General features: G+C 45.4%; 3 protein-coding genes and 1 long non-coding RNA gene across 14 annotated transcripts; 1 reads left to right on the forward strand and 3 right to left on the reverse strand.

Annotated features, from left to right (window-relative positions):
* The first annotated feature begins 2,627 nt into the window (after positions 1–2,627).
* LOC130523212 (uncharacterized) lies at positions 2,628–5,884 on the forward strand. Of its 3 annotated transcripts, none has more exons than XM_057028265.1 (7): positions 2,628–3,416; positions 4,131–4,448; positions 4,547–4,831; positions 4,991–5,089; positions 5,393–5,454; positions 5,556–5,609; positions 5,736–5,884. In XM_057028265.1, the coding sequence occupies exons 1-7, from the start codon at positions 3,287–3,289 to the stop codon at positions 5,805–5,807; spliced, it is 1,020 nt and encodes a 339-aa protein (XP_056884245.1). In that variant the 5' UTR covers positions 2,628–3,286; the 3' UTR covers positions 5,808–5,884. The 3 variants fall into 3 exon arrangements, with proteins under 3 accessions (XP_056884245.1, XP_056884244.1, XP_056884246.1); XM_057028264.1 differs by having other exon boundaries at positions 2,630–3,416; positions 4,547–4,834; XM_057028266.1 differs by having other exon boundaries at positions 2,658–3,365; positions 4,547–4,834.
* A 1,771-nt stretch (positions 5,885–7,655) lies between these two features.
* LOC130523217 (uncharacterized) lies at positions 7,656–9,531 on the reverse strand. Of its 2 annotated transcripts, none has more exons than XR_008949829.1 (5): positions 9,074–9,530; positions 8,510–8,713; positions 8,331–8,437; positions 7,866–8,126; positions 7,656–7,738 (listed from the first exon to the last, which is right to left on the reverse strand). It is a non-coding gene; the product is annotated as an uncharacterized LOC130523217 (long non-coding RNA). The 2 variants fall into 2 exon arrangements; XR_008949830.1 differs by having other exon boundaries at positions 7,707–7,769; positions 9,074–9,531.
* A 514-nt stretch (positions 9,532–10,045) lies between these two features.
* Positions 10,046–17,308, reverse strand: LOC130523259 (vang-like protein 2). 6 transcript variants are annotated; one of them, XM_057028378.1, is made up of 11 exons: positions 16,680–17,308; positions 16,087–16,290; positions 15,907–16,014; positions 15,442–15,702; positions 15,090–15,314; positions 12,575–13,679; positions 12,358–12,410; positions 12,086–12,222; positions 11,885–12,023; positions 11,471–11,714; positions 10,046–11,384 (listed from the first exon to the last, which is right to left on the reverse strand). In XM_057028378.1, the coding sequence occupies exons 8-11, from the start codon at positions 12,117–12,119 to the stop codon at positions 11,127–11,129; spliced, it is 675 nt and encodes a 224-aa protein (XP_056884358.1). In that variant the 5' UTR covers positions 12,120–12,222; positions 12,358–12,410; positions 12,575–13,679; positions 15,090–15,314; positions 15,442–15,702; positions 15,907–16,014; positions 16,087–16,290; positions 16,680–17,308; the 3' UTR covers positions 10,046–11,126. The 6 variants fall into 6 exon arrangements, 4 of the variants coding, with proteins under 4 accessions (XP_056884358.1, XP_056884357.1, XP_056884360.1 ...); XM_057028377.1 differs by having other exon boundaries at positions 16,655–17,307; XM_057028380.1 differs by having other exon boundaries at positions 11,885–12,020; positions 16,655–17,306.
* Positions 17,309–17,553: 245 nt separating this feature from the next.
* LOC130523244 (vang-like protein 2) lies at positions 17,554–23,061 on the reverse strand. Of its 3 annotated transcripts, none has more exons than XM_057028347.1 (9): positions 22,794–23,061; positions 22,047–22,144; positions 20,776–21,020; positions 20,579–20,702; positions 19,888–20,495; positions 19,616–19,752; positions 19,415–19,553; positions 19,001–19,244; positions 17,554–18,907 (listed from the first exon to the last, which is right to left on the reverse strand). In XM_057028347.1, exons 3-9 carry the CDS (start codon positions 20,844–20,846, stop codon positions 18,650–18,652), a joined length of 1,581 nt encoding a protein of 526 aa, XP_056884327.1. In that variant the 5' UTR covers positions 20,847–21,020; positions 22,047–22,144; positions 22,794–23,061; the 3' UTR covers positions 17,554–18,649. The 3 variants fall into 3 exon arrangements, with proteins under 3 accessions (XP_056884327.1, XP_056884328.1, XP_056884329.1); XM_057028348.1 differs by having other exon boundaries at positions 19,415–19,550; positions 22,794–23,059; XM_057028349.1 differs by lacking the exons at positions 22,047–22,144; positions 22,794–23,061 and having other exon boundaries at positions 20,776–21,035.
* Positions 23,062–23,076: the final 15 nt, after the last annotated feature.

The following is a 23,076-nucleotide window of genomic DNA, read 5'->3' on the forward strand; positions in this document are numbered from 1 at the left end:
AGTGTTGTACCGTACCTTGTGTAGACCTTTGTGTCACCACAGAAGCAGCATCAGCATCACGGTCCTGTGCTTTGGTTCTTTGCGATAAATAAAGCTAAAAAAAAAAAAAGGAAGTGCATCAAAAATAAAGTCACAAACATGGCTTCAAGGAACAGTTTCAAAATGCAAATATGCCGAGCGTATGTTACTGACTGTTTCATGACTGCTGTTGCTATGTGGTCACAGGTTTGTACATTACAACTAGCTAGCAAAGCCAGATTTTGAAGAGAATTATTTTATCTTGTTAGCATCTTTTATCTTATTAGCATGTGTTATACTATATGTTTTGTTTTATGTAAAGTTAGTTTAGAAGTTAGGAATACTATATACTCTTTAGTAGGAATACACATAAGCAAGTCAGTTGACCCTTCCTTGACCTGAATACTGGTCAGACAGTTGGAGCCAGCCAGACAGGAAATGGTAGACCCCCATCGTAAAACATGACAACGTAGTTTACTGGTGTTGATAAGTTCCTTGGCAGGAATATGACTTCGGACCTGGCCATCTGGAGAAGATAATGGAGAAGAAGGACCACACCAACACCAAAGGAGGCTGGAAGAAGAAGATGGGGTCATCCAAGAAGAAGGACTGGATTGGACTGAATTAGCATCAATAATTTACATATGTCTTTCTATAAAAGACTGGGCCAAGGGATAGTTAGGTCGTCAGACTTCATGCCCTGGCAATTGACTTGTTGTTGCTAGGGTTATGAACTGGCCCAGAGCTCTGTAATATTTGTATCTCGAATTGATTCTGTTTGCTAAATACATCTGTTTGCTAAATACATTTTGAAATTGACATTTGTTTACTTGAAGTCTTCATTTAAAGAACACGCGGATTGGCAGTGACACACGAGAGGTACTGCGATCCAACAATTTAGAAAGACATTTTCACGATGATCTGAAAAATTCAGTCATTTTTTCCTACCTGTGATCTCATTTTCTACCACTAAGAGAAGCCACTTCTGCTCAACTCTGGTCCAGGTCAGACACTCAGCAGGTGAGCTCTGAGTCCACTTTAGTGGATGTCAGGGCCCCCCCCCAACACGATACCGGCACATATTCTTTCAGATTTGGATAAGAATAAACAGCTTCCACGTTTCAGTGACTACTTTAAATTACACTGCGGGTAGTTCATATGACGAAGCGCCAAATATTACAGGTAAACTCCAATAAATAAACTCCCCACGTGTGAGTGGCTGGACACCTGGACACTGCACATGCGCAGTAAACCGCGTAGAAACCGCGCAAGTATCAAGCCAGTATCGACATTAATCTACAGATGCCACCAGTCCCGTAAAATACGGAATCGTTCTTTAATTGGCAACTAATGCGTCCTGAATTGAAGCAATCGCAACTGAACTCGGTTCCGTGTTTCTATAAATATCCGTATCTGTCACCCCCCCCCCCCCCCCCCCCCCCCCCCCCCCACACACACACACACACACACACACACACACACACACAGACCTAATCTAATAATAACCTTTCGTATTTTTCTTAGAAATGGGAGATTTTGTCGCTGCTGACTCCACCAGTGTGTGTGTGTGTGTGTGTGTGTGTGTGTGTGTGTGTGTGTGTGTGTGTGCATGTATGTCACATGTATTTCTGTTCTTCTGCTTATTTGTGTTGTCTTGACCAGATGATCAGTTGTGATTGGGAGCGGTGGAACGTGTGTGTGAAGAGGACTGAGGTCGAGAGATGTTGGTTGTTTCACGACAGGTTTTTTGAGCAAGTTGTGGTTATTACACAACCTGTGTTCCTGTCTGGTTGACTGATTAATAAAGGCTGAAAACTAGTGACTCTGTTGTGGGTGTTAATGGTGATATATACAACTAACATGTCAGTAGATAATTTTGACTGTCATTTTTAAAAGTCTCAGGCTATAAAGCTTGAGCACCCCTGACCTGCAACGCCCTTCTGGTTGTTCCTGTTTTTAGCCTGGTTGCTTAATTTGGTTGCTGGGGAGTTGGACCCTGTGCGGCTAGGATTCATCTTGTACATTTAGCAATATGATCGGCTCTATAGACCGCCATGTTGTTTGAGCGTTGGTCAGCTTCTCTGACTCAAACTGGATTTCTGTAAAAAAGTTGTGAAAGTGTTACTGAAGAACTTGGCGATTCCACAGAAGTGAACATGTCTGGTTTAGTTCTGTTTAGCGATTCACTCGGTTGAATTCATCACAGGTAGACCGTCAATTTTGGAATGCTCTTGAATTCCAGTCGAGTGAGAATCTGCATCAGCTCAGATTAATGAAGGTTCAAACCAGCAGCTGGTTGACCCAACTGCTCTGGGGAGAACCAGCCCTTTGTCTCACACTCGACTCTTCGCGGAAGCATCAGCTCGCTATCGTGTTGACATTTTCTCAGCAGTTAATCAGCTTTGGCTGAGGGGGCCGCGGTTTTTGGTAGCACATCCTGTCTGACAAAGTCAAAGATCTACAGTCAATAACCAACATCCAGAGCTTCACTGGACAAAACATTCTGCCAGAAAAGCACCTATATTAAGTGCCTATATGTGTGTGTGTGTGTGTGTGTGTGTGTGTGTGTGTGGTGTGTGTGTGTGTGTGTGTGTGTGTGTGTGTGTGTGTCTATACCACTAACTGTTTTTGTTCTTCAAAGAAAACAGCAACAAAACCAAGCTTTGATGGACATCTTTCAGCTTGGCTGTCAGCGAGGGCGGACACGATTTTCACATGTGGGTTTTTACAGGCAGACAGTTTAGCAGAAATGTGATCTCTCCACAGAAGTAACACTTCTGCAGAAGGACCGCTAAAGTGAGACTTCATGCTGAGCACGAACGTGTCGCCTGGTTCTTAAACCCATATGAAGCAATTAACAAGCATCTTGCCTGTGCCTTTTATTTGAATACACACCAACCCAGTAAAACAGTATATCGCTACACTAGATGTAAATATAGACTGTTTCCTCCTTACAGACATGACATTTCACCTCACAGCAGAAAGGCTTGCAAAGATAAGACAGCAGGGTTTATTTTTTTAACCACACATGTTAAAATACTGAATTAAGAGATGGGTTTGTAAAGGACAGCCCAAGTGCATGAAACCAAAACAGTAAATGACAGTGAATACGGACGTTCTGGGGCTGTTTCAGAGGTGGCTGCTGCAGGTTTGGGAGTTTGCTGCTTTCTCTGCTGGCTGATTGACAGGAAGACGCATGTTCCTCCTGTTGCACAGCACCTCCGCCTGTTTCCCCTCCTGATCTGTCATTCTTCCTCTTCCAGCAGACATGGCCGGCGGGCGTGTTCCCCCTCCGAGCCGCTTCATCAGGCTCATTTCTGCACTGGTTTTCATTCTCTGCCTCGCAGGTGAGTTTGACTTTCTTTGGATGATTCTGACGACGGTAACTGGATCGCGCAGTGAGTTAGCCTGGCATTTGATCTGAGCAGAAGTCCTTTAAGATTTGATTTGAAATAGAACATTCATCAAAAGATTCATGATTAGTATGTTTGCGAACTGCAGCATCGAGTTTCACAATTGTGAGCTGGTTGTGAAAATGCAGAATATGACATTTAGAAGACTTTCAGTTCTTAAGTCTCGTTTGTGTCAGCAGATTTCCTGCTGCTCTTTTTCCACTGTCTTTTTCCAACTGTCACACTTTAATGCTAATACTGGCTACGACAGTAACCCAGAGATATAAAACCTTTGAGGATATTCACAGAAATATTTTAGGGGTTCAAAATGTATAAATGGGATCCAGAAAGAGATCAACTGACATCTCGGAACCTCTTTTAGTTGTGTCGGTTGTTTGACATAAAATTTTGGTGACGAAACATTTCCGCAAAAGCAGCAGCGCTAACAGTGAGCTCCGCCTGAGCTTTATGTTCCATTTTTGAGGTTTGTGGTTTGGGCATTATTTTAAAAACCCTGCAACCAAGCGACTCCATAAGATGAATTCTACATTGTCAATAGAAAAGTTAATGTCCCAAAGTTGGACTTCTGTTCAGATGAAACGCCAGGCTAACTCACCAGGATATCAGAGGTCAGGAGTAGAGAAGTAAACAGCATAAATGGAGCTACAACGTTCACGAGCGTGTGAGACGTGTGTGAACCTCTGTGTTGTCATGTTTCAGGTGCAGAGGACTGGAAATGTCAAAGTTCGCCTGTCATTCATAAAAAAGTTGGAGAGGACGTGGAACTTTCATGTTTCCAAGGTGGAAACATCTTTCATGCAGCATGGAACTATAATAACTCTGTAGCTGCAGAGTACAGTGATGGTGAAGTTACTTACTCTGAGCAGTGGAAGGACAGATTGTACCTGAACATCACAAACTTCAGTTTAACAGTGAAAAATCTGAAACCCAGCGATTCTGGTATATTCAGTTTTATCTTCCTTACTGGTCCACCACTGCAACAACACCCATCAGTCTCCTTCTCTCTGCAGGTACATGGTAAGACTCTTCTGAGTTCCTCCACTAACCTAATAACCTACAGTTCTCGCTCTCAAATCAACTTTCCCTCATTCGTGTGCTCTTGAACGCCTCACCAGAGGTCCTGACCGCTCTGCCTGTCCTGACCTCCAACTCCACTCGGGACACATTGACCCGCGTCTGCACCGTTCTGCTGGAGTGCAGCTCAGAGGCCACTGGGGGGGTCACGTACAGATGGACTGTGAGGAACCAAACCATAACTGGCCCCAGTCTGACATACACCATCAGGGAGGAGGACGGAGACACCGTCTTCAAATGCACAGTTGGAAACATTGTCAGTGAGGTGTCGGAGTCCAAAGTGTTGAAGTGCGTCAACCAGACTGGAGAAGCAGCGGCGGACTCAAGTGGTGTGTAGAGAAGTTTGATCTGTGTCTGCTGTAGTTGAGAAACCCATGAACCAACCAGAGAACTGGTCTATTCATGTTAAAAATCCTGCATAAAAAAGATTTAGGAGCAGCACCAGCAGACGTGCGTGCGTGTCATTGTTCTCTCTATATTTGCAGATCATAGAACGGTCATCTTGGTGGCTGGGATCACAGCTTGTGTCGTGATCGTCGCTGCAGGAATAGCGCTGTGTGTTTGTCACAGAAGGCGTAAACAAGGTGGGAAATGCAGTGAGGGGCTTTCCTTTGACGCTGCTCACCGGTGACGTCAAGGTGTCACATGGTTCAGGGGAAAATGCTTTTTTTTGCATATGTGTCACAGATCTTACAAATAAATGCACAATAGAGCCGTTAGATCATTTTAATTTGTCAAGGGTCAAAAAGGTGTTACAGTAATTAAGCTCTTAAAACCACTCAGCAGTTTTTTGAAGGCTGAACACCAAAATTACTGCCCCCTCCCCCCCCCCCCCCCCCCCAAAGACCATCACTTTGCCATTAATTAATTGTGTTGTTCTGATCCAGCAACAGGATTGGTCATTGACCAGACGGTGTACGCTGACGTCTCTGATGTTGCACCTCAAAATGTGAGTATTCCCGAGTCGAAGGGGGTGTGTGAAATGCACGTTTTGCTCATGTTTGTGTCATTTACTTTTTTACCCACTCTGTGGTGTCTCCAACCCTTCAGGAATGGCAACCGTGCTCGGTGTATGACTCCATTGACAACAGAGACAGCTCTATGGTGAGAACACGCACTTTCACTCCTGCAGTGCAGCGGCCATCTTTAACCACGCGTTGCCACTTTAGTCTTGTTGGAGCAGGTTCTGCTCCTGATTCAGACCTTTTCTTTCCCTATTCGCATGTGTAGCCGCAGACCGTATACGACAAGATCCAGTTCAAATATTTGAGGACCGAGGCCAGTGATAGGATCGCAGCATGACACTGCCCGGAGATGAAAGACTGTTCTTTTAAAATAATGCTGTATATTTTGTAAATAAAGAGACTATTTGAAAAATGTATTGTCTTGTAAATTTATTTCTTAAAAATTTAAAAAACAACAAAAAACTTTTCAGAATCTGCAAAGAAGGTCTGTCGCAAGGATGATTGGCGGTGGAGGAGACAGAGGGAGAGGGAAGCTTCTTTCTTTGAAAATGTATTTTTATTACCACAACTTTGACTCTTTCTCCAACAATTTCTTCTTTTTTTTTTTCTCCAAAACAACAACCAACCAACTCAACAACCCACCCCGTCTGGGGCCTACTACAGGGCTTATATAACTGTAGCCCCTCCCACAGGTGAAACCAATTATCAAAATTATTAGGCTAACTAATACATTTACAAACTCAAAATAACAACTGCGAAGAACATACAGAATTTGCATAAAACGACCAAAAGAAATTTCCACCACCAAAAACCACCCAGTGCATAGTAAAATACATTTTCAACCTACTCTTGTACAACACCCCCGCTAAAATAGATGGTGCCGTAGCACCCCGCGAAACCCTTCCATATATACAAACATTGACCAGCCCATCGATTTCCCCGTACCAGGAAAGTACGGTATGTCCTTCTGGTGAGTGATACATGACAAACAAATAAACCTTGATGCTTTTAAACAGCCATAGTGTGAGTGTGATTCTTTGGGCAATGTTAAACAGACGGGAGGTGATACGGTGAGGCAATATGACGTGCGTTGTTAACTTGGGTGGAGATAATTGTAACATAAATGCCGGTTGGCCATGCCGTGCATGTCGGCTACAATGTATTCCAATAAGAAGCTATGGTAAAAAGTGGTGTGTGTGAAATACTTAAACCGAGTAAACCAAGACAGAACGAAATGGAAATGGACTGCAAATGTGTGTGCGTAAGTGGCACGGCTCACTCCGTGTCAAGGTAATCTCAATTATAACATTGCTGAAGAGGAATCAAAATATAAATAATAGAATTATATTTGTTAAACTCAGCGAAGTAAAAAAATAATGTGTATGAAAAATATTCTGAAAAATTACAGATCGATATGGCAGTCTTGACAAGACAATATTTACAGAATAAAAAAGTGCGAATGGGCACTTCAAAGACATCTGATCTAGAAGATAAAGAGCAAAACTCAGTTTGACTTGTGGCTCTTATGGTCAAGTCGGAAGCAACCGCCACAAAGCAGCTTGCAGAAAGAAGCTCTCAGCCTAAAATTGACAAACATTAATCCATGATTCCTCTGCATCGGTGACTCTTGACTTGACTCAAACTGCCCTCGCAGAAGGTCCAGCCCTCTGTAAGTCAACCTTTGACCAGAATGAGATGCAAAGTGGAGCGCCACACTAGTCCATACCTGGTTTATAGTTTGACCTCACTTAATACCTGAGTAGTTGTAGGTCTATGATGGGTGGGCATCGAGAACCGTATCCAAGGCAGACTTTCTGTCCTACAGGTAAATACGTTCATCTGGGGTTCCATTTACCTTGGTGAAGCATTTCCTGCCTGGTAGGATGTAAATCCCGGCTTGAATTCAACCCTCGAGGAATGGATTTGACCTCCTCTGATGGGCAAGTCCAATCCATAAAGGCTGGAATCCCGCCAGGTTTTGCATCCTACCAGGGAGAAACCGCTTTCACCAGGTAAACAGAACCCCAGGTGAAAGTATTTACCTGTAGGACAGAAAGTCTGGCTCGGAGACGGCCCTCGAGGACTGGATTTGCCCACCCCTGGACTCTATGATAATACGTCAGCCGCCTCTTTTTTTGCGCTGGTCATATTTCTTCTTGCTGCATATTATTGTTATTATGAGCACCAGTAAACCTCCTAAGAAAAATACTATGAAATAAATAACAGGGTGTTTTCTTGGAGCAGGTGATGTTGTTGGTGATGGAGCATCTGGAAAAGGACACGGGATTAGAACAAGTCCCTGAAATCACGGTAAAGTGTTTTAGATATCCGCGAGTCACAACAGCGGTTTACAAAAATCTATTAATCCTTCAGTTTCCTTATGCTCTGAACTTACTGGGATGGTCTTGATAGAGACTTGAGGTGGAATCATTGCCTCTTGTGGTGGTGCAGGTGAAATTGGCATAGCCTTGCGTGATGTTGTACTTAGAATAAATGTTTCTAGAGCTTCCCAATTTGAAAAAGTTCACAGTGACAGGGTTGACCTGCCAGGTGAATGCAATATCTTCGGCCATTGATGAGCAGATTAGCTCCAACCGCCGCCATCCATCTTCGGTCTGATTGCTGACAACTGTTATCTTGGGTGGCGGGAGGACTTCTGTAGGTGTTTGAATTTCAAACACAGGTGGAAGATTAGAAAGATGTTGCTGAAGCCGAATCTTGAAATTAGACAAGGTTACTTGAGCCTCAGTGGCTGTTAACTCTGGGTCCTACATTCGGTAGTTTGGTTGGTGGTTACTTTAAGGTGTTTTCACAGAGTAGAAATGCACGGAGAAAAACCTCCACTAACTGTGAGACCTACCATTGACGGAGAGCTCAATCGTCTTCTCAAAGAGTTTCCCACCGCTATGAAATTCTACTTTGTAACCCGGGCATCCTGTTTCATCAAATTACGGATGGTCAAGTCTCCTAATTAAGAGAAATATTGATGAGAAACCTTAAAGTGAAAATAAAAGTCCATTTACTCAGATGGGTCTTCACCTGTGGACGTGTTGAGATCGAGTCTGCCATTGTACTGAGGATGCCAGTCCAGCTTGACCTTACCATTTCCATAGCTGGCGATATAAGTGCTGTTTAAAAATATCGACCAGAAAACTTGGCTGAGCCCTCCATTTACTCCTAATGGCAAAGTTACCGTTTCCCCAGCAACCTTAGTGATCTGTATGGTGCCTTTTGAAGGGACGACTGAAAAAAAATAAATGAGGAAGTTAAAATAAAGCGCAGACAGGAAACCGTGAGTTTCAGACTCAGAGTAAAGAAGATAAGAATTTAAAGGCTGCTTCTGCAGTGGTGGCGATAAGAAAATACATAAAATTTACTGTTTTCGCACAAGTAGTCACTGTAATAAGTTATGTCAGGATTGTATGCCAAACGAATGACTAGAAAGGATCTATATATCGCCCTCTTTCAGGCAACGTGCGTAAAAAAAGCGAACATTACCGATGTCAACGCAGTACATTTACACACAATTGTACCGTCTGGAATATTTGTTGCTATGTTTTGTATCTGTTAAAAAATGTAAAATTAAAATTAAACAGGACTTACGTTGAAAGAATAGAATGAAGAGTACCAGAAGGTTCATGATCGGTGTTAGAAGCTTGTCAACTCTGAAGCCCCAGAACGCATTTCCTCTTACGTCAGAAAGTTAAATACGTTTGATGATACAGGATCACGCTCACTGAACCACGAGGCAATGACTTAGTTTAAATGTGTAAAGACAAAGTAGGTTGCTCTGCTTTATGATCAAAGCCTGAAAATGTATTTAAAATCGATTCTAAAAAGGTTTGCCACATAACCTCGTCGGTAACTACACGGAAGAGTGCATATCTCTACCTCATTTCCCTACATAATGTGACTCAATAACCTTTCCAAGGTAGTTTTCTCTGTCAACTGGACTGGGTTTCTTCTCTTGAAGACGTTTCGCCTTCTATCCAGAAGGCTTCTTCAGTTCAGATTTTCAGACCTGAAGCAAATTAATGAAAATTTTATAACTTTCATTAATTTGCTAACAATTGCCGACAGTCACAGGTGGCATCGTTACCTTGGCAGCTTGGACTTGAAATTGTTATTTTTCCAGCATATATTGGTGTTTCTCTTTTGTTGTTTAAGCCAAGGGGCTTTGATCATAACGCATATGCAATATGTTAATATTACTGCTGCCCTTGAACAGGGCACTGTATAGAACTGTATACTATACTATGGGTTTGCCACAACATGTGTGTGTGTGTGTGTGTGGGCTGCACTCCCTGAGTCATTTAATATTTTTTTTGTATTCATGTTCGTGTATTTGATGGTATGACAATACAGACAGACATGTGACCATATTAGCTGACCTAACTGGAAGTCAGTTACCATTCTGCTTCCCTAATCTGAGTTTACAGCGGATCTATCTTCTGCAAGTACCGGTACAGAAACAAAGAAGCTACTCTTTCAACTATTTGCAGAACCAAAATGACCACACCTGGTCTGTTTCAGTCTGATTGTGTATGCTAAAAAAAATGATCCAGACCACAGATCTATGCTACATGCATATAGCATATGCAAATGTAAATGATTTTGTACAGTTTGTTTGCAAAGTCATACATGTACATCTTCATCGTTAGTTCCACATCATAAATATAAGCTACATTTTAGAGTCGATATTTTTAGTTACAGTGTGGGAACCGATGTGGTTTAGTGAATTAGTCAGAACTCTGATGCGAAGGAGAACTGGTCTTGCTCGACAGGATGGTTGTGCTGTGCAGAGCCAGATAAGCAGAACTTGTTGGCTGAGCCAGATAAGCAGAACTTGTTGGCTGCCCCAGAGTTTGCAGTGGTGGCAGCCTTAGTGCCAGGCCTTCTTTATCACAGACACTGATCTCAGGACATTGTAAGTGCTCCTAGAGGTTTAAGAGGCAAGACAAGATGGAAGAAGCTGACATGGACACAGCTCTAGGTTCTGTAGACATTGTGAAGTAGTGACCTTGGCAGATGTTGTTTTCTGAACTATCCAGTACGGGCTAGAGCCACCTTACTGGTCATGTTCAGCTGCTGGCTTGTTAACATGGTGGCTCTCTGTAACAGTCAATGATGTTCAGATTTTTGAGATCCATGTCTGCTTAGATGGTCTGGTTTTTCCAAAGATGTGATGTCCAAACCAGTTGACCTTTGTTCTGCCAGTTCCTCAGCATGAGAGGGCACAGTTTTGTCCATCAGAAAAAATGCAACTCAAAGTCAGAGAAGTTCTTAGATTGTAGAAGTGTTTTTTTTAGTCCAGTGTGGAAGTTAAAAAGTTTCTACAAAATGTATGATCAGTCTGGCCTTCAGTTTCTCTGAATTTCTCGGGAAAGTCCGAATTTTGTCATTTTCAACAACAAGCTTGAGTCAACCAGAGGACGACTTTTTCCTCAAAAACATGAAAAAGTGTTTTAAAAAGCCCTGCTGAGGCTGTATCACAGAGGTTGATAGACAATTATGACACATCCATAACAATATGCCTGTAGGCATTTTCTACTGTCTTGCTTAGTTTCAAAAATTCAGAGTTCAGAACTACACTAACAAAATCCCCAAAAGTAAAAAATAAAAAAATACTGTGAACCGATCAGGATGATACATCCCGTTACACAGAAGTCTCAGACTGGAGTTTCATGACAAACTTGTGGCTTTTGGGGTCGACAAACTCCTCGGCCAGATGCAAGAAGGGCAGGGATGTCACGGTGACTATGAGGGAGAAGTCGGTTCGCCGCAATGAGAAGACTTGACCTTGATGTATAGCAGCCGTCACTGGTTCTTCACTCACTAGTGTCCACTGGCGCCCCCTGCTGGGCTCTAGGTACTGAATGGTCGGACCTGGACCGAGGTAACGCTCCAAAAAAGCCTGACAGACATAAATTTCATTAGAACGACGAATGAGAAACATAATTGGACAAGTGTTGCAAAATCATCATCTCAGGGGTTTATTACTTTGGGGGTCATATTGTGGGTGATGCAGAACTGCAGATGGTTGATGATGCTCTCCATGGTGTGGTAGGACTGCTGCCTTGTGGCCCGCAGATATTTCTGCATCGCACGTGCCAGCGGCGCAAAGATGGCCTGGGCCGCCTCCTGGGGGTCCATCGCCTCCCTCGGGTGTTTAGGCGAGGACGCGGCCTCTTCGGCATGGTGCCGCTTGATGTGGGTGAAGGCTTCCTCTACGGCTACCACCAGTCTGGGAGGAGGTACAGAAGATGGTGATTTTTGACAATAAAGCTAACAAATTTCACTAGACTGACTCAAAATGAGCTCAACTCAGCTTTAACACGAGCTAAAACCAGCTTCATTCGCAAGATTCAATCAGGCCCAGGACAGTCTTCAAAGGCTAACCTCCAACATCCTCACCTCGCTTTGCGTTTGCGAACCCTGCGCTCCATCTCCGCCTCCTCGTAGTAGAACTCATTGTGAGAGTTGTCTCTTCTCCGAGATGCAGCTGAGAGCGTGGTCCTTGACTGCCCCGTAGTGTTATCAGTGCCGTTCTCTGCTGGCAGATTCGCCAAAATCAATCCCAAATGTCTGCAACTCATACGTATTTGACTTTTTTACCTTCTCCAAGGTTGTAGATCTTGAAAGCGGACATCTTTTTGGAAAGAATGGACTTTGGAAGATTGAGGAGGGCAGGGTTGTAGACCGGGAAGTCACTGTAATACTGGTCTAGAACCCACACTGCTGCCCGCTGAATACTGTGTGCAGAGAGAAAAAGATCTCAAAAATATGCGAGTATCAATGCGCATCATCACAGGCCATCACATGCGGATAAAGACCATGATGCATCACTGGAACTTAAGAATACTGTGAAAAATAAATTGTCGTCTGACCTGAGATAACCAACGTTGTAGAAGCGACTGGCTCCATCTGTGCTCCTCACCACCTTTAGGGAGAAACAACATGGAGCTATAATAACTCTAGCTGCAGTGTTCAATGCTGTGGGGATGCCATGAGTGTTAACAAAGTCTGCGTCGATCAAACTTTCATCTGCGCCGGAATCCACTAACACGTTAGTAGGGACGGAGTGTTCAGGGAGATGGATCGTACCTTGGACTTGGACCCTTGACGTGGAGGAGGAAGAGATACGACTCAGCTCGGTCCCTGGGCTTATTGATGAACCCCGTCCCCTTGGCACCTCAGGACATCGGGAAATATAGTGTCCCTGCTGTGCGCAGTAGAGACAGAGCTGGTACTGCATGTGGCGTTGTCTCTCGGCTGCCGTGAGGCGTGTCCTTCCTAGCTGCATGGGCTCCTCTGCGGGCCGCGGCAGTTGCTCCTGGGCGTAGTGGGGGGCGGCAGGAGATCTCGGGAAGGAGTCAGGTGGGTAAAACTGGGTGCAGGTGCGGAACCGTCCCCTCTGCATCCCCTGCCGCTCCTTGGCTCTCTCCCTGATCCTATTGTCAATGTGGATGGTTAAAGCAATAAGGAAGTTAAGGGAGTGGCACTCATCTCGAACAGCTAATTCGTCCTTCAGCTCTCCTGCTAGCCCCTTGTGGAATATGGCTTGCAAGGCTGAATCCCCCCCCACCCACTCTCTGCCGCTAGAATGCGAAAGTTTACAGCGTACTCAGAAGCAGAGGAGCTACCCTGTCGGAGATCTAGCAGTTGGATCACCGCCTGTCTTCCTTTCACCGGGTGATCGAACCCTCTTCATCTCCTCCACGAACCCGGTGTAATCGCCCATCAACTCCTGTCGCTGTGTGGCGACAGCTACGGACCAGGCAGCGGCTTGTCCGGTGAGCAAACTCATGACAAAGGCAGTCTTGGCTTGTGGGGAGGAGTAGGTGAGGGGTTGCTGGGTAAAAACCAACTGGCACAAAAACTGGGAGCATGTCCCCAAGTCTCCTGAATACCTTCCTGGGATGGGGATATAGGGCTCACGTGGCTGCGTAGCAGGGTTGGTCGGCAGCCTGTCGACTGGGACCGACACGGTGATCTCCTGTGCGCGAGGAAGCTGTTCGTCCAGGGCCACCAGCTGACCGCTGAGTTGAGACGCCGGCCGTGATGCGCTGCATGTGCTCTGACATTTGGTGCAGAGCCGACTCCACCTGGTGGACCCGCGCTGCTCACGCGGAAAGCGTCTGCTTCAGCCGATCTGACTCTGCTGGGTGCAAAGTGGCCGGATTGTTCTGTTATGGAAAGTCAAGGAGGCCTGGACCCAGATGCAGAGTAAAAGACACGACTCTTTATTGAAAACAAAAAGGTGCAATACGAAAGAATCAAGAAAAGTAGTGTGAGAAGAATTATTGTTGTTATTACTATTATCGTTTCAATGCTATAGTAAGTAGATTTAGAATGTTTAATTAAAAGGAATGTATGAGTGTTTGAACCAAGTATTGAAGCTGTTAGGTACCCAGCACTGAGAGGTACCATGTTCAAGGACACGAGGAAGTCGTAGAGATAGGAGGAGAAGGAATCATGAGGTCAGATTGACATAAATCTTGTGTGCACCAAATAAAAGAGGAGAGCGAGCAGCAGACGGACGGAGTTGAGAGAGGAAGCTTGAACTGCTGCTCGACTCTCCCTTGCAAGGCCTCCTGTTGTTTGCGTGGTTGATCTGAGTCTAGTGAACGAACAGCGCGGGTGACCAAACATCACCCTCACAGTAGCAACAGAAACAAATCTAGAAAAGTAACAACAGAAAATCTACGAACTAAAAATCACCATACAGGGAAAAATCCATTGAGAAAAAGTACAAACGAAAACGCAGTGACGAGGCACTGGAACAAACTCACACGCTGGAAGTAACCAACGAAAACAGGAGGCGAAAAACTGGAGATCACAGAGTGGGAACTAGACGCTGGCAAAACAACAATCCGAAGAGAGGGGAGTTTAAGTAGCTGCCGAATTACGGTAATGCGCTGCAGGTGCGCCAGAGACTCAGCGCTCATCACAGTTCGGCCCGCCCCTGCAGGTGGGGGAGGAGGCGAGAAACCCGAGCCACAACAGAAAAGACAATATTTACAGAATAAAAAACTGCAAATAGGCACTTCAAAGACATCTGACCTAGAAGATAAAGAGCAAAACTCAGTTTGACTTGTGGCTCTTATGGTCAAGTCGGAAGCAACCGCCACAAAGCAGTTTGCAGAAAGAAGCTCTCAGCCTAAAATTGACAAACATTAATCCATGATTCCTCTGCATCAGTGACTCTTGACTTGACTCAAACTGCCCTCGCAGAAGGTCCAGCCCTCTGTAAGTCAACCTTTGACCAGAATGAGAAGCAAAGTGGAGCGCCACACTAGTCCATACCTGGTTTCTAGTTTGACCTCACTTAATACCTGAGTAGTTGTAGGTCTATGACGGGTGGGCATCGAGGGCCGTATCCAAGCCAGACTTTCTGTCCTACAGGTAAATACGTTCATCTGGGGTTCCATTTACCTTGATGAAGCATTTCCTGACTGGTATGATGTAAATCCCGGCTTGAATTCAACCCTCGAGGAATGGATTTGACCTCCTCTGATGGGCAAGTCCAACCCATGGCTGGAATCCCGCCAGGTTTTGCATCCTACCAGGGAGAAACCGCTTTCACCAGGTAAACAGAACCCCAGGTGAAAGTGTTTACCTGTAGGACAGAAAGTCTGGCTTGGAGACGGCCCTCGAGGACTGGATTTGCCCACCCCTGGACTCTATGATGATACGTCAGCCGCCTCTTTTTTGTGCTGGTCATATTTGTTCTTGCTGTATATTAAAATGGCTGTCAGTAAACATCCTGATAAAAATACTATGAAATAGTAAACAGGGTGATCTCTTGGAGCAGGTGATGTTTCATCCTCCGGTGATGGAGCATCTGGAAAAGGACACAGGATTAGAACAAGTCCCTGAAATCACGATAAAGTGTTTTAGATATCCGCGAGTCACAACAGCGGTATACAAAAATCTATTAATCCTTCAGTTTCCTTATGCTCTGAACTTACCGGGATGGTCTTGATAGAGACTTGAGGTGGAATCATTGCCTCTTGTGGTGGTGCAGGTGAAATTGGCATAGCCTTGCGTGATGTTGTACTGAGAATAAATTGCTCTAGGGCTTTCAAATTTGAAAATGTTCACAGTGCGAGGGTTGACCTGCCAGGTGAACGCAACACCTTCGGCCATCGACGAGCAGATTAGCACCAACCGCCGCCATCCATCTTCGGTCGGATTGCTGACAACTGTTATCTCGGGTGGCAGGAGGACTTCTGTAGGTGTTTGAATTTCAAACACAGGTGGAAGATTAGAAAGATGTTGCTGAAGCCGAATCTTGAAATTAGACAAGGTTACTTGAGCCTCAGTGGCTGTTAACTCTGGGTCCTACATTTGGTAGTTTGGTTGGTGGTTACTTTAAGGTGTTTTCACAGAGTAGAAATACACGGAGAAAATCCTCCACTAACTGTGAGACCTACCTTTGACGGAGAGCTCAATCGTCTTCTCAGAGAGTTCCCCACCGCTATCAAATTCTACTTTGTAAACCCGGGCATCCTGTTTCATCAAATTACGGATGGTCAAGTCTCCTAATTAAGAGAAATATTGATGAGAAACCTTAAAGTGAAAATAAAAGTCCATTTACTCAGATGGGTCTTCACCTGTGAACGTGTTGAGATCGAGTCTGCCATTGTACTGAGGATGCCAGTCCAGCTTGACCACACCTTTTCTATAGCTGGCGATATAAGTGGTGTTTAAAAATATCGACCAGAAAACTTGGCTGAGCACTCCATTTACTCCTGATGGCAAAGTTACCGTTTCCCCTGCAAACTTAATGATCTGTTTGGTGCCTTTTGAAGGGACGACTGAAAAAAAATAAATGAGGAAGTTAATAAAATAAAGCGCAGACAGGAAACCGTGAGTTTCAGACTCAAGAGTAAAAAAGATAAGAATTTAAAGGCTGCTTCTGCAGTGGTGGCGATAAGAAAATACATAAAATTTACTGTTTTCGCACAAGTAGTCACTGTAATAAGTTATGCCAGGACTTTATGCCAAACGAATGACTAGAAAGGATCTATATGTCGCCCTCTTTCAGGCAACGTGCGTAAAAAAAGCGAACATTACCGATGTCAACGCAGTACATTTACACACAATTGTACCGTCTGGAATATTTGTTGCTATGTTTTGTATCTGTTAAAAAATGTAAAATTAAAATTAAACAGGACTTACGTTGAAAGAATAGAATGAAGAGTACCAGAAGGTTCATGATCGGTGTTAGCTTGTCAACTCGCGAAGCCCCTGAACGCATTTCCTCTTACGTCAGAAAGTTAGAAACGTTTGATGATACAGGATCACGCTCACTGAACCACGAGGCAATGACTTAGTTTAAATGTGTAAAGACAAAGTAGGTTGCTCTGCTTTATGATCAAAGCCTGAAAATGTATTTAAAATCGATTCTAAAAAGGTTTGCCACATAACCTCGTTGGTAACTACACGGAAGAGTGCATATCTCTACCTCATTTCCCTACATAATGTGACTCAATAACCTTTCCAAGGTAGTTTTCTCTGTCAGCTGGACTGGGTTTCTTCTCTTGAAGACGTTTCGCCTTCTATCCAGAAGGCTTCTTCAGTTCAGATTTTCAGAACTGAAGCAAATTAATGAAAATTTTATAACTTTCATTAATTTGCTAACAATTGCCGACAGTCACAGGTGGCATCGTTACCTTGGCAGCTTGGACTTGAAATTGTTATTTTTCCAGCATATATTGGTGTTCTCTTTTTGTTGTTTAAGCCAAGGGGCTTTGATCATAACGCAATATGTTACATATTACTGCTGCCCTTGAACAGGGCACTGTATAGAACTGTATACTATACTATGGGTTTGCCACTGTGGGCTGCACTCCCTGAGTCATTTAATATTTTTTTGTATTCATGTTTGTGTATTTGATGGTATGACAATACAGACAGACATGTGATCATATTAGCTGACCTAACTGGAAGTCAGCCGATCTATCTTCTGCAAGTACCGGTACAGAAACAAAGAAGCTACTCTTTCAACTGTTTGCAGAACCAAATCAAATCAAATCAAATCAAATCAAATCAAATCAAATCAAAATGACCACACCTGGTCAGTTTCAGTCTGATTGAGTATGCTAGAAAAAATGATCCAGACCACAGATCTATGCTACATGCATATAGCATATGCAAATGTAAATGATTTTGTACAGTTTGTTTGCAAAGTCATACATGTACATCATCGTTAGTTCCACGTCATAAATATAAGCTACATTTTAGAGTCGATATTTTTAGTTACAGTGTGGGAACCGATGTGGTTTAGTGAATTAGTCAGAACTCTGATGCGAAGGAGAACTGGTCTTGCTCGACAGGATGGTTGTGCTGTGCAGAGCCAGATAAGCAGAACTTGTTGGCTGCCCCAGAGTTTGCAGTGGTGGCAGCCTTAGTGCCAGGCCTTCTTTCTCATAGACACTGATCTCAGGACATTGTAAGTGCTCCTAGAGGTTTAAGAGGCAAGACAAGATGGAAGAAGCTGACATGGACACAGCTCTAGGTTCTGTAGACATTGTGAAGTAGTGACCTTGGCAGATGTTGTTTTCTGAACTATCCAGTACGGGCTAGAGCCACCTTACTGGGCATGTTCAGCTGCTGGCTTGTTAACATGGTGGCTCTCTGTAACAGTCAATGATGTTCAGATTTTTGAGATCCATGTCTGCTTAGATGGTCTGGTTTTTTCCAAAGATGTGATGTACAAACCAGTTGACCTTTGTTCTGCCAGTTCCTCAGCATGAGAGGGCACAGTTTTGTCCATCAGAAAAAATGCAACTCAAAGTCAGAGAAGTTCTTAGATTGTAGAAGTGGTTTTTTTTAGTCCAGTGTGGAAGTTAAAGTTTCTACAAAATGTATGATCAGTCTGGCCTTCAGTTTCTCTGAATTTCTCGGGAAAGTCCGAATTTTGTCATTTTCAACAAGCTTGAGTCAACCAGAGGACGACTTTTTCCCTCAAAAACATGAAAAAGTGTTTTAAAAAGCCCCGCTGGGGCTGTATCACAGAGGTTGATAGACAATTATGACACATCCATAACAATATGCCTGTAGGCATTTTCTACTGTCTTGCTTAGTTTCAAAAATTCAGAGTTCAGAACTACACTAACAAAATCCCCAAAAGTAATAAAAAATACTGTGAACCGATCAGGATGATACATCCCGTTACACAGAAGTCTCAGACTGGAGTTTCATGACAAACTTGTGGCTTTTGGGGTCGACAAACTCCTCGGCCAGATGCAAGAAGGGCAGGGATGTCACGGTGACTATGAGGGAGAAGTCGGTTCGCCGCAATGAGAAGACTTGACCTTGATGTATTGCAGCCGTCACTGGTTCTTCACTCACTAGTGTCCACTGGCGCCCCCTGCTGGGCTCTAGGTACTGAATGGTCGGACCTGGACCGAGGTAACGCTCCAAAAAAGCCTGACAGACATAAATTTCATTAGAACGACGAATGAGAAACATAATTGGACAAGTGTTGCAAAATCATCATCTGGATCCTCAGGGGTTTATTACTTTGGGGGTCATATTGTGGGTGATGCAGAACTGCAGATGGTTGATGATGCTCTCCATGGTGTGGTAGGACTGCTGCCTTGTGGCCCGCAGGTATTTCTGCATCGCACGTGCCAGCGGCGCAAAGATGGCCTGGGCCGCCTCCCGGGGGTCCATCGCCTCCCTCAGGTGTTTAGGCGAGGACGCGGCCTCTTCGGCATGGTGCCGCTTGATGTGGGTGAAGGCTTCCTCTACGGCTACCACCAGTCTGGGAGGAGGTACAGAAGATGGTGATTTTTGACAATAAAGCTAACAAATTTCACGAGACTGACTCAAAATGAGCTCAACTCAGCTTTAACACGAGCTAAAACCAGCTTCATTAGCAAGATTCAATCAGGCCCAGGACAGTCTTCAAAGGCTAACCTCCAACATCCTCACCTCGCTTTGCGTTTGCGAACCCTGCGCTCCATCTCCGCCTCCTCGTAGTAGAACTCATTGTGAGAGTTGTCTCTTCTCCGAGATGCAGCTGAGAGCGTGGTCCTTGACTGCCCCGTAGTGTTATCAGTGCCGTTCTCTGCTGGCAGATTTGCCAAGATCAATCCCAAATGTCTGCAACTCATACTTATTTGACTTTTTTACCTTCTCCAAGGTTGTAGATCTTGAAAGCGGACATCTTTTTGGAAAGAATGGACTTTGGAAGATTGAGGAGGGCAGGGTTGTAGACTGGGAAGTCACTGTAATACTGGTCTAGAATCCACACTGCTGCCCGCTGAATACTGTGTGCAGAGAGAAAAAGATCTCAAAAATATGCGAGTATCAATGCGCATCATCACAGGCCATCACATGCGGATAAAGACCATGATGCATCACTGGAACTTAAGAATACTGTGAAAAATAAGTTGTCGTCTGACCTGAGATAACCAACGTTGTAGAAGCGACTGGCTCCATCTGTGCTCCTCACCACCTTTAGGGAGAAAGCCGGCCGAAGGTGTCTGACCTCCAGCAGCACCAATGCCAGGTACTGAATGAACAGCAGCGCATCCACCAGAGAAACTGCGTATCCCACAATGCCCCTGTAGTCGGTCTCCTTGGGCTCGAGCACCCGCACACCGTAGAAAAGCCAATAAGATGCTACAAAAAGGAAGACCAATGCCAGGAGCAGACAACGGAAGATGAAGAAGCGTGGCAGGCTGGCTCTGGCTGGGCGGAGAAACAGAGCCCAGGTGGAGATGAGGAGGATGAGGAGCTTGAAAGCCAGGGAGATATAAAGTCCCTCACATGGCGTGCCACATGGTTCCAGTGCGTCCCTCCACAGGAGCTGTGGGAGCAACAGGAAGGCCAGAGGAGTGATGAGAGCCAAGAGCCCCAACGAAGCGCCCAACGCCGGGCTCAGGTAACGCCGGCACTCTGGTTGCAGAGAATCATCAAGGTCTTTCCTGATCTTTGTTAGGTCCTCATTTGAGACGCTGTCCACGGAGGTCCCGGTGACCACTGTGGTGGTCTCGCCCCAGTTATCATCCTGATGAAGGCAGAGCAGAGAACAGCTGATGTCACAGCTAAGCTACGCTAACAAGTGATTAAACAGGCACCACCCTGACCCACCCTGTCGTCTCCTCTGGTTGACTCCTCATCCAGCAGCGACTCTGGGGGGACCCGGATACTTCCGGGTTTTTCTCCGCGGATTGAGGCGTCACGGCTTTTTTGACGATACCTGTCCCTCCTCTCCCTGAAAAATTGACTTCCCGTTTATCCCGTAACTCCCGATAGTGTTTTGAATGTTGCACCGTTGCCCCACTAACCTGTGCTTGCGGGTGCTTCTCGAGTGAGACGACTTGTAGGAGTAGCCCGAGTAAGTCGAATCGTTGTCCATGTTGGGGGCTGGTGGTGGGCGGTTTTTCCAGGCCCGTCCTACCCCCGAGCCACCACCACCTCTCTCCCAAACCGTGCTCAACTGGCTTTTGCGATGGCCGATTGACTTGGAGGAGAGGGTCAGAGGAAGGCGCAGAAGGTCCACTTTACCCCTGAGGGAATCTATCTTGCAAGCCTGAGAAAAGAGGAATGGCAGGAATCAATAGAAGGACAGGGAGAAGAGGGGCGAGAGAAGGACGCAAGATAGTTCGTCATCCCAGGCAGCGTGAAAAGCATCGCAGAGGGAAATTTTCCAAGAAAGAAGAAGAGAAGCGGCTTTGTTGAAGCACTGGTGGTGTGTGAAAGTGTCTGTGTGAGCTTCCAGGCTTACAAGATGTAGTCGTGGCCCATTCCCTTAGTTCAGGGAGCTTTTATTAGCCGGTGATTTGGCTCAAAGTGAGTTCTCAGCCAATAAAAGCTAGTAAGGCCAACTTCTATTCTGGGCTGCAGACACCCAGCATCCACAACATGCAGGAGCAGGCGGATGAACTCTCGCGCTGCCAAAATGCTCCAGGAGCTCCAGGAACTACTACTAATCCTGCGGAGTGTTTGCATCAGTTTGTTTATGCCGGCTAATTTAATCTTTTTTGGTGTGTTTCTTGGGGTGGTGTGGGGGTGGGGGGGTGTCTGGGTGCGACAGACACTCAATCAAACCTCGCATTCCTCAGCTGTCCCCTGCCGTGTCCAACGGCAACAGAGCTTAACTGTGACAATGGGGATGAATGGGAGGTCGGGGGTGAGAAATAGCAGGAGGGAGGAGAGGGAGGAAGCTGCCACGGCAACTAAGGCTTCGACCCACCCTTCTCCCCCACTACTGCCTCAAATACGCACCTCGACTATGTGCAGCTCCATAAAGTTACGTTTGAACAGTCAGGTTCTAGAAGAAGCTGAGTTAATGTCCAAAATAGGCCCAAGAAGGGAAGGAATGAGAACCTCCGTGGCTACAACTTTGTGCTTAAAATAGAACCAACATGGACTTGAGAACCCCCAGGATCATCCATGCTGATTGGGTTTGCTTTTGCAGCTGGCAAAGATCCTCTCGCACGTATCTCAAGCCAGTGAGATCAATAAAACATTTGCGTGCAGCAAAGGTAACAACGAGCAACATGAGACGTCAATGACAGACGGGCAATAATATGAGTCGTCGTGAGTGTTCACAGACCGACGGCCGACACAGTCAGTTGTTTTCTGGTTATCCCCCTGATCAGTTGCCCGCTGATGAGCCTGTGATGATCACTTCTGATGAATCAGCATCCTCCGCTGTAAAAAAAGAAAAGAAAATTGATTTTGTCTCTTCAAGAACACTTAACAATGTCCACCAAGTTAAAAAGTACATTTCCTCCAATCCCATTTGATCAGTGTAATAATCCTTGAGCGTTTATTGACAAATACAACTGATACTTGTCCCCTCCCCCCGGTACTTGGGGTCAGAGGTACTCGGCTCGTGACCCTGCGCTGAGTCGCGCGTCCCACCCCAGACCTGTACGCTCGTGAGTTATAGTGCAAAGTGTGTTAAATGGAAGCAGCCCGTGTGTGTGTGCGTGCCTGCGCGAGACACAAAGCACGACACACCCAACCCGGAGTGATGCTGCGGTGGTCGGAAGGCGCGCGGACGATACTAAAGGCGGATTAATTCGTGCGAAACTTAGCGCCGCGTGCGTAAACGCGTTCGCGAGACAAACGGTGCGCTCGTGTTGAGTTCACTGACGCGGTGGCGCGTCAGTAGTTTTATCGATGGATCCCGTGTGATCGATCTGCCAACTCATCGGTGCTGACACGCGACTTACCAAAGCGGGTTTAGGTGAAGGCGGTGAGCGGAAACGTTAGTTGGAGCCTTCAACGACGGAAACAAAGGCTCTTTAGAAAGCCGAGATAACTTCCCACCTTATTTCCCGCAGAAACGTCTCACCTTTAAACCCGAAGCAGGAAACGCTCGAGCGCGCGGCACAAAGCCGGACAAACGTTCCAAGCTGGAGTCTTCAAAGTGGCCTTTCCATCACTCCGTCGCTTTCATGGGGACTAAAAGTGGCGCTTTTCCCTTTGTTGGCGCCGCTTTCCGCTTTGTCTGCGGCCAACAGGTTCATTTGAAGCTGCTGTAGGGAAACAGGGAAACAGGGAAACCGCACAAAAGGCAGCCTCACGCACCTCGTCCCAGCTGCGCATCTGCTGTGGAGGAGCCCCGCTGAGCGCGC

Source organism: Takifugu flavidus, chromosome 3 (assembly GCF_003711565.1).
Source record: "Takifugu flavidus isolate HTHZ2018 chromosome 3, ASM371156v2, whole genome shotgun sequence".
Lineage (NCBI taxonomy): Eukaryota > Metazoa > Chordata > Actinopteri > Tetraodontiformes > Tetraodontidae > Takifugu > Takifugu flavidus.